Source organism: Chiroxiphia lanceolata, chromosome 22, assembly GCF_009829145.1.
Source record: "Chiroxiphia lanceolata isolate bChiLan1 chromosome 22, bChiLan1.pri, whole genome shotgun sequence".
NCBI classification, from domain to species: domain Eukaryota; kingdom Metazoa; phylum Chordata; class Aves; order Passeriformes; family Pipridae; genus Chiroxiphia; species Chiroxiphia lanceolata.
The window spans coordinates 6,700,034-6,709,446 of record NC_045658.1 but is presented as its reverse complement, the minus strand read 5'-3'; the positions used below and the strand labels follow the sequence as shown (position 1 = coordinate 6,709,446).

At 52.5% G+C, this 9,413-nt stretch overlaps 1 protein-coding gene across 7 annotated transcripts; it reads right to left on the bottom strand.

The window, feature by feature from the left end:
- Positions 1 to 1,315: 1,315 nt before the first annotated feature.
- TNFRSF14 (TNF receptor superfamily member 14) lies at positions 1,316 to 8,828 on the bottom strand. 7 transcript variants are annotated; one of them, XM_032709156.1, is made up of 8 exons: positions 8,707 to 8,826; positions 8,469 to 8,574; positions 7,753 to 7,878; positions 7,057 to 7,212; positions 6,716 to 6,806; positions 2,223 to 2,350; positions 1,917 to 1,933; positions 1,637 to 1,720 (listed from the first exon to the last, which is right to left on the bottom strand). In XM_032709156.1, the coding sequence occupies exons 1-8, from the start codon at positions 8,713 to 8,715 to the stop codon at positions 1,715 to 1,717; spliced, it is 639 nt and encodes a 212-aa protein (XP_032565047.1). In that variant the 5' UTR covers positions 8,716 to 8,826; the 3' UTR covers positions 1,637 to 1,714. The 7 variants fall into 7 exon arrangements, 6 of the variants coding, with proteins under 6 accessions (XP_032565049.1, XP_032565048.1, XP_032565047.1 ...); XM_032709153.1 differs by lacking the exons at positions 1,637 to 1,720; positions 1,917 to 1,933; positions 2,223 to 2,350 and adding exons at positions 4,925 to 5,550; positions 5,748 to 5,764; positions 6,054 to 6,175 and having other exon boundaries at positions 8,707 to 8,808; XM_032709158.1 differs by lacking the exons at positions 2,223 to 2,350; positions 6,716 to 6,806; positions 7,057 to 7,212 and adding exons at positions 2,845 to 2,935; positions 3,183 to 3,338 and having other exon boundaries at positions 1,316 to 1,720; positions 8,707 to 8,827.
- Positions 8,829 to 9,413: the final 585 nt, after the last annotated feature.

Genomic DNA, 9,413 nt, shown 5'->3' with positions numbered 1-9,413 from the left:
GCACAGAACTCCAACCTCCCCTCACAGCCCCCCTCCTCCGCTGTTGTACCCCCTCTGCCCTCCCACTCCCCTCCCCATCACAGCCCCACCTCCCAGCAGCCGCTGATGACCGCGGTGAACCAGGACTGGAGAGAGGAGACAGGCTCCAAATGCCCAGGAAAGGGCACTGAACTACTCTTGACCACCGCGTTACTTTTTCATAATCATAAAACACTTCAGCCTAGTGGGAAATCCTGTACCCAGAGGTGTTTCGCTGCATTTTAGACTTGCGGGCAATTAGGCACCAGGGAAGCTTTATTACACCTTTAGGAAAAGGAGGACGATCCCGGTGGTTTCCAGAACGAGGACCATCAAGCCTTTCCTTCTCTCATGCTGCCACCTGGCGACAAACCCGGCTTCCAAAACACACCAAAAGACACATCCAACAGGAGCAGTGTTTTTTCAGGCTCCGTGGAACACACTCTTGGTGCAGACATTAAACACCCTGCTATGGGAGCACCCAAACATTTCATTTCTAGCTGGTGGATGGGTGGCCCTGGTTGGTGCTGCACCTCCTTACCTGGCTGTGCAGAGCTCGCAGCTCACCTACAGCAGCTTCTACCTGCAAGTGAAGTCACTGGAAGTCACGTAATTATGGGGCTGGAGGACAGATATTTCTTTGTAAAAGCATCTTTGGAGCAATTGCTGCCTCAACACTAATAAATCCCTCCTCCTAATGATAAACTTACTGAACAAGAGTAATACTGAACTCCTTTCCCTCCTCAAGATCTTCACCTGTTTTCACAGCTGTTTATTTACCTCAGTAAATTTATTATCACTTTATTAACAAATTTATTATCAGCTGATTCACCTCAGTAAAACAGTAACATCAAACACCTCAAGATCCAGAGGGTTCCAACAGAACAATTCAAAAATGACACAGCCTGTAAAAGCCACAGGTCACAGAGGTGCAGGTGCAGCAGTAGGATGACAGAGGGCCTTCAGCAACAAGATAAGTCATTAGACAATAAAAAAACCCTTAAAACACAACTTAGCAGAAGGTTGGTTGTAGTACAGAGATGGCTGAAGGTGCCCTGTCATTGTTCTCTGAACTTTCTCCACTTGGGGATGTGGTTTTATCTCGAAAGTTTGCTCAAAAAGCTTTTTTTATTGACAATGGACCCTCCATGCACAGGCATTGCAGAGAGACAAGAAGGAGTTAACAATTACCAGTTTCTACAGTTGGAAATGTTGGAAAATATCCAATGTTAATGAAACATTAACCAGCTACTAAAGAACTTACCAAAGAGGAAAAAAAAGTCAGGAAAAAAAATTGGTACTTTCGCAGTTCCTCTCTTTACTGATCATTATGACACAGTCAGACCAGCCACAAAACAGCAAACAGAAAACCAGTAGTGGATTTGCTGGGTGCTCCTGGAGTTTTCAGAAGGAAATGTCAGAACTGTCTTCTTGACTTGTCTCTTATTTGACCACCAAAAGTAAAACCAATTCTCAGCAGACACGAAAGAATTTCTAAACAGACTTTCCCTTCACAAACTTTTAGGAAAAAAGGGTTTGTGCTTGGTTGTTTTTAACCATCCCCATTGTCTGCTGTGGCTGAAACAAGACTCTCTGATTCAGGCTTGGTTTCTTCAGGGTCACCACCAACTTCTTGCACAGGAACAGTTGTTTGAGCCCCTTTCTCCTCCATGGACCTCAAAGCCTGACCGTGCTCTTAAAGCTTTAAGACACATCAGAGGAAAACACAGAGTATGAACAGCAGGTTTTAGCAGCTTTTATCAGCAATTCCTGCTCTTTCCACTACTACCACACACACCTGGGCTTCTTCCTTAAGGCCAAGAGCCACTGCTGGGCCCCCCTCAAATCACACTTCAACACATTCCCCACAAAGAGAAAGCAAGGAGACACATACTCACCTCGGACTCCTGCACCGCTGCAAAGGAAAGCAAACAGTCCCATCAACAAGCAGGAAGGGGAACCTCCTACTAATGCCCTTTCCTACCCACACTGTGCCAGGCAGGGGGGCAGCACTGAGGGTCACTCTGGGCACAGGCACAGCCCCATGGGAGGCCCCTCACACCGGTGAACTGTGACACAGACACACTGCAGCTGCCTCACAGCCTCCTCTGACTGGCTGCTCAGTTTTCAGCTGAACAGCCAAGACCCTTCTTCAGAGTAATGGTACAAAACTACCCCTTTACAGTCACACTCTTTGTACTTACGTGGCACACGACTTCTCATTTTCCTTCGAAGCCCTTGACAGGCTTCCATGAAGGCAGCTGCAGCAGTCAACACCACCATAACACAGACAAGGATTGCTGTGAATAGGAGTAGGTCCTGCTTCTTACGTCTGATGTGAGGAAAGAAATAATCGTGATGATACAACCCACCAGCAGACCCTGCTCTGGAACTGCTGCCCTGGTTTTAACATCACACCTCCACAGCCAGCACCATTCCCAAGGCTCTTGCTGACTTGCTGGCTAATCCAGATGGCACCTCACTCTTACCTCTTTGCTTTAATGCCTCTAACTGCAAAAGGATTCTCCTCAGAAGCAAACTCTCACCTCTTCTACTCTAGCTAAGAAATGTGCCAGCTGAAACCCCAGTACCAGGAGGCTGCTGCTCTCCATGACTGCAGATCCAGCTCTACTAGACCTGCCCAACGGGCTCCTCTGCACTGACAAATTCAGATCACAGCCTGAAACCTGTCATGGTAAGGAGTTTATAAAGACAGGAGTTAAGTTGTTCCCAGTAAAGAGTGGGACATAGGAACAGGGTTCCACGCTTGCTGCCTTACTGCAAGGAGGACACTGCTGTCACCCACAAGGAGTCAGAGCTGCTTACCTGGGCCCTGGTGTGCAGGCCACAGACATGTTGGCTGAAGAGAAGGTGCCAGGAGGACAGACTTCACACACATGGTCCTTGGTGGCTGTACCTAGAAGGAAGAAGCCCCCAGGATTTCCCCCTCAGCCTCTGCCTAAGGAGAGTTCAGTTCAGCGTGGCCTTTGGAAGTGACCCAGCCATCACTGCAGAGACCCTTCCCCACACACAACAGCTCACACCCTTCTGTGGCCTTTGCACACCATCAAAAAGCACAAAGTGCTCTTGGCCACAGCACACCAAACTCCAAAGGTATTCCCTAGGAAAGCTCTGCTGGTGGCACTGACGCCCTGCTGGCTTACCCCATTCTTTGACCATAGTGCCAGGCACACAGACAGTGTAGGGCTGGCACACTGCACAGACTTCAGGCCCAGGGGAGCTGCAGAAGTGTCCTGGCCGACAGCCACACGCTGCACTCTTCGTGTAGGTACAGGCTGCTGCTGTCACCAGGTTGGCCCCTGAGAGAAATCCACACACACAGAGCCACGGCGTTGACACGGGGAAACACAACCCAAAGCAAAAGACAACATTTAGCCTTGTCCTGATGTACTGCTGAACAGCACCAGAGCTTTGGATGTGTACATCCTACAGACTCTGCTGATTGTTACAGCCACTCCGGAGGCTCCCAAGGAAGGGACAGGGCCCGGCACTGGGTGAGGGTTGAGTGCTGGCTGCAGAGGATACCCTGGGGTGACACTCAAAGCCATGGGCACCTCGGCTCTTGTCAGGGCACAGTGGTCACGGTAGCAGTGGCGGGTCCCCATGGCCACTGTCCACTGAGATGGGTCACCTCATAGCCACTGCCCGTTGAGGCAGGTCACCCCACAGCCACTGGCAGAGGGAGCCACCCCAAGCTGAGGTGCTGAGCAGACAGAGCAGACAGAGCAGGAAGGGCAGACAGGGCAGGCAGGGCAGGCAGGGCAGGCAGCTTGGTACGTACCTACAGCACACGTTGGGCAGCACTCAGTGCCATTGGGGTACTCGCCCATCTCACAGCCCGCGGCATCCGAGCGCTCCAGCTGCGTGACCAGCACCATGGCGAGGACCTCAGGGCAACACAAGGACCAAGTTATCCCTCGAGAACCGGGTTCTGCCTCCGGGCCACAGAGCCTGTTCCCTCATGGCCACCAAGACTGTTCCCTCACGATCACCGAGGCTGTTCCCTCATGGCCACACTCACCAGACAGATGGGACCCTGCCCAGGCTGCTGCCGCCATCTCAGAGGCCTCCCCGCAGCCCGCAACTGCTGCCACATGTGGGACAGGGTGGGACGGGCTCTGGCCCCACTTGATGCCCAAGAGAAAGGAACTGACTTGCAGGAAGGGCAGGGCAGGGCACCTGTGCCTCCAGTCCTCTCAGGGGGCCCGTAACGGTCACACCATTCCCTGCTCTCCTGGCCCGCTACCGCAGGGGAGGCTTTGGCAGGGCCTAGGCCCAAAGGCAGGAAAATACCTCAAATTGCGGCAAAGCAACCCCTCCAAACCTGGCAAACCTCTCAAACAAACCTCCTGGCAAACAAAACAGCCTCTCAAATCATGGAACAAACCCCCAGATCATGGCATACCAAACCCTCAAAGCCCACTTCAGGGGCCACCTTTGTCTCTATCCACAAAATCCTGCTCACTCATACACACACACACACACAGGACTAACCAGCAAACACCCCATGGCTGAAGGAAGATGTCAGGGAGGCCCAACTGGCACTACCTGACCCAAAACCAAGCGCCCCAGCCCACCAGGACTGCTCACAGCTCCTCCTGTCCTCCCAGCACTGCCACTGCTTGACCCAGTTGCACTCAGACCCCCCAGAAGATGTTCGGGTTACCAAAAGCACAGGCAGCAATGAAACCCAGCTGTTGCCAGGATTATTCAAACCCTCCTTGGTGGGCCCACACTCCTCTGACAAAGGACAACTGCTGCTCATGTGACAGGAAGGTCTGAGCTCACCTCTTCTTGCCCTGGGATGGGTTTGACAAGCCCAAATTCATTGGTATTGGAGAGAAGGGGTTCTCATCAATAAAAACTTTATTTAAAAACACAGTGGTCACATAGGATATTAACTTTCTTTATTAAAACATATATGCTTCGTGCTGTGCCCAGTTCCTTTTCCCAGCTATAAAACAAAAGTGTGGACGAAATGCTTTTGAAAAGTCTGTTATGTATGCAGTAAGCTTAAAAGGGAAAAAAGCGCCGTTTTTCCCCCCCCAACAATAATAGAATAGAATATTCCCCCAATAATGGAATAATTAATATGTACCAAGTGTCAGCTGTCCATGGGGGAAGAAAAAGAGAACTGCAGGCATTCCACACAGCCCATTGCTCCGTGAAGGGGATGGAAAAGGGAAGAGATTTCCAGCCGCTCATGACACTCCCTTGATCACTCAGCTTGTACAGGACTTGATGTTTCACAAGATGCCACTGGGATATTTCAGGACCCTCTTTGCAAAATCACCTTTTCATTTCCAGCCTGACTTTTCCTTCACAGAGTTTCAGAAAAAAAGGGTTTGTGCTTGGTTGTTTTTAACCATCCCCATTGTCTGCTGTGGCTGAAACAAGACTCTCTGATTCAGGCTTGGTTTCTTCAGGGTCAGCACCGACTTCCTGCACAGGAACAGTTGTTTGAGCCCCTTTCTCCTCCATGAACCTCAAAGCCTGACCACGCTGTTCATGCTTTAGGACACATCAGAGGAAAACACAGAGTATGAACAGTCAGGTTTTAGCAGCTTTTAGCAGCAGTTCCTGCTCCTTCCACTACTACCACACACACCTGGGCTTCTTCCTTAAGGCCAAGAGCCACTGCTGGGCCCCTCTCAAATCACACTTCAACACATTCCCCACAAAGAGAAAGCAAGGAGACACATACTCACCTCGGACTCCTGCACCGCTGCAAAGGAAAGCAAACAGTCCCATCAACAAGCAGGAAGGGGAACCTCCTACTAATGCCCTTTCCTACCCACACTGTGCCAGGCAGGGGGGCAGCACTGAGGGTCACTCTGGGCACAGGCACAGCCCCATGGGAGGCCCCTCACACCGGTGAACTGTGACACAGACACACTGCAGCTGCCTCACAGCCTCCTCTGACTGGCTGCTCAGTTTTCAGCTGAACAGCCAAGATCCTTCTTCAGAGTAATGGTACAAAACTACCCCTTTACAGTCACACTCTTTGTACTTACGTGGTGCATAACTTTTCCTTTTCCTCCTTTGCCAGTTATGTGCGAGAGCAGCTGCACCAGCCACCACAATCACAACAAGGACGATTGCTATGATTGCTGGGTAAGAGTCCTGCTCCTTAAGTCTGATGTGAGGAAAGAAATAATTGTGATGATACAACCCGCCAGCAGACCCTGCTCTGGAACTGCTGCCCTGGTTTTAACATCACACCTCCACAGCCAGCACCATTCCCAAGGCTCTTGCTGACTTGCTGGCTAATCCAGATGGCACCTCACTCTTACCTCTTTGCTTTAATGCCTCTAACTGCAAAAGGATTCTCCTCAGAAGCAAACTCTCACCTCTTCTACTCTAGCTAAGGGATGTGCCAGCTGAAACCCCAGTACCAGGAGGCTGCTGCTCTCCATGGCTGCAGATCCAGCTCTGCTAGACCTGCCCAAGGGGCTCCTCTGCACTGACAAGTTCAGATCACAGCCTGAAACCTGTCACGGTAAGGAGTCTATAAAGACAGGAGTTAAGTTGTTCCCAGTGAAGAGTGAGACACAGGAACAGCATTCCACACTTGCTGCCTTACTGCAAGGAGGACACTGCTGTTTGGAACACACCCAAATGCAGGACCAGCTGTTAGAGAACAGCCACTCACCCACAAGGAGTCAGAGCTGCTTACCTGGGCCATTGTGTGCAGGCCACAGACATGTTGGCTGAAGAGAAGGTGCCAGGAGGACAGACTTCACACACATGGTCCTTGGTGGCTGTACCTAGAAGGAAGAAGCCCCCAGGATTTCCCCCTCAGCCTCTGCCTAAGGAGAGTTCAGTTCAGCGTGGCCTTTGGAAGTGACCCAGCCATCACTGCAGAGACCCTTCCCCACACACAACAGCTCACACCCTTCTGTGGCCTTTGCACACCACCAAAGAGCACAAAGTGCTCTTGGCCACAGCACACCAAACTCCAAAGGCATTCCCTAGGGAAGCTCTGCTGCTGGTGGCACTGACGCCCTGCTGGCTTACCCCATTCTTTGACCATAGTGCCAGGCACACAGACAGTGTAGGGCTGGCACAGCTCACAGCCTTCAGGCCCAGAGGAGCTGCAGAAGTGCTCTGGTCGACAACCACACACTGTGTTCTTTGTGTAGGTACAGGCTGCTGCTGTCACCAGGTTGGCCCCTGAGAGAAATCCACACACACAGAGCCACGGCGTTGACACGGGGAAACACAACCCAAAGCAAAAGACAACATTTAGCCTTGTCCTGATGCACTGCTGAAGAGCACCAGAACTCTGGATGTGGAAAGAGGCCCCATTCCTCACTCAGGCAGCACCTTGGCTCACATTTACATCTGTCATAAATGTTGCACAGCAAAAGCAAAATACTCCCAGCTCAGATGTTTTTAAATTAGCTGTCCTAGTCAAGTTCTTCCAGGCCTACCTTATCCCAGTACTCCAAGACACCTCACTATAATCTAGAGAGGCTATAATGTAAGAGAGAGGCTGCAGATCAAACTTTCAGTGGTGCCAGTTGAAGCTCCCTGTCAGTTTTTCCCTTCCATCCCACAGCTCACAGCACTCTCATGTCTGCAGAGTGACACGAGCCTGTTCTTCACATTGACTGATTGTCAAGCAAATGAGGCAAGAAAGGAGAAGGAAGAATGTATCCATGGAAAGGCATGAAAAATCCATTTAAACTGGTTCTTGAGCATCCTCCTTACCTTCATCACACAGTTTGCATGTCCTGCAGCGTGTTAAACCATTGGGGTGATCCGTGTAGGTCCCCTCCACACAAGGTATGCACGTTGTGCTGGATCTGGCAGTGCAGTGCTTGAAAACCCGCCATCCTAAAAACCATAAACCATCCCCAAAGAAACAGCTCCGTTAGCAAAGCTCACGTGGCCAGGGACTGACACTGGCACCCAACCACATCTAAATACTACAGATGAACTATTAAGGACCTCAGAAATATCCTAAGAGCAAGGACATAACCCAAAACAGAAACCGGGGCACAAAACGAAGGTCCTTGGAAACTGTGACTTTACCAACCACCCCAGCAGAGATTATTGATTGTTACGGCCACTCTGGAGGCTCCCAAGGGAGGGACAGGGCCCGGCACTGGGTGAGGGCTGAGAGCTGGCGGCAGAGGATACCCTGGGGTGACACTCACAGCCATGGGCTGCCTGGTTCCTGTCAGGGCACAGCGGGCACGGCAGCGGTGGCGGGTCCCCATGGCCACTGTCCACTGAGGTGGGTCACCCCATAGCCACTGCCTGTTGAGGTGGATGCCCATGGCCACGGACGTGGGGCAAGTCATGGCCAGTGCCCACTGATGTAGGTCAGCCCGTGGTCCCTGAGGCAGAGGGAGCCACCCCAAGCCGAGGTGCTGAGCAGACAGAGCAGGCAGCGCAGGCGGGGCAGGCAGCCCGGTACGTACCCGCAGCACACATGGGGCAGCACTCGGTGCCACTGGGGTACTCGCCCGGCTCACAGCCCGCGGAGTCCGAGCGCTCCAGCTGCGTGACCAGCACCATGGCGAGGACCTCGGGGCAACACAAGGATATCGCAGGTTACCCCCCGAGAACCGGGGCCGCCCGGCCGGTGTGGGGCGGCTCCCTCGGGGTCACCCCCGGCCCGCGGGGCGGTTCCCGGCGGGTGTCCCCGGCCCCCCTCACCAGCCTCATGGTGTCCCGGGCGGGATCCTGCCCCGCGGCCCCTGCCCCATGCGGGACGGGACCCGTCCCCCAAGGCGGCCCGGAGAAATCGAAAGCGAAAGGTCGACATGAAGCGAACGGAAGAGGAGAAGCCGCCGCCCCGTCGTGCCGCCCATGGCGGTCCCGTGGCTTCCCCCTCTCCCCACCGAGTTCCGCGGGGAGAGAGCTGGACCGAAAGTCAGTAAAATACCTCAAATTGCGACAAAACGGACTCTCAAAACCTGCAACAAGCCCCTCAAATCGTGGCAAACCAACTCCTGAAAACCTAACACAAACACCTGAAAACCTGGCAAACAAACCCAGCTCTCAAAGCCTGGAGCAAACCCCTCAAGTCCTGGCACAAAAACCCTTTAAAATCTGGAACAAACCCCTCAAATGCTGGCACACAAACCCCTTAAAACCTGGAACAAACCCCTCAAATCCTGGCACACAAACCCCTTAAAACCTGGAACAAACCCCTCGAGTTGTGGTACAAACCCCTCAAATCCTGGCAAACCAACCCTTCAAATCCTGATCCACAAACGCCTCGAATCCTGACCCACAGACCCCTCAAAACCTGGAGCAAACCCCTCCGGTCGTGGTACAAACCCCTCAAACCCCAGCAAACCAACCCCTCAAACCCCAAAACGAGCCCCTCAAATCGTGGCAAACAACCCCTCAAACCCCAG

Coding starts and splice junctions, on each gene's coding strand:
- TNFRSF14 (XM_032709153.1), bottom strand. Junction 7,213..7,752: donor ATGCAAACTGTGTGATGAAG/GTAAGGAGGATG, acceptor GATTTCTCTCAG/GGGCCAACCTGGTGACAGCA. Junction 6,176..6,715: donor GCCTGCACACAATGGCCCAG/GTAAGCAGCTCT, acceptor TCCTCACATCAG/ACTTAAGGAGCAGGACTCTT.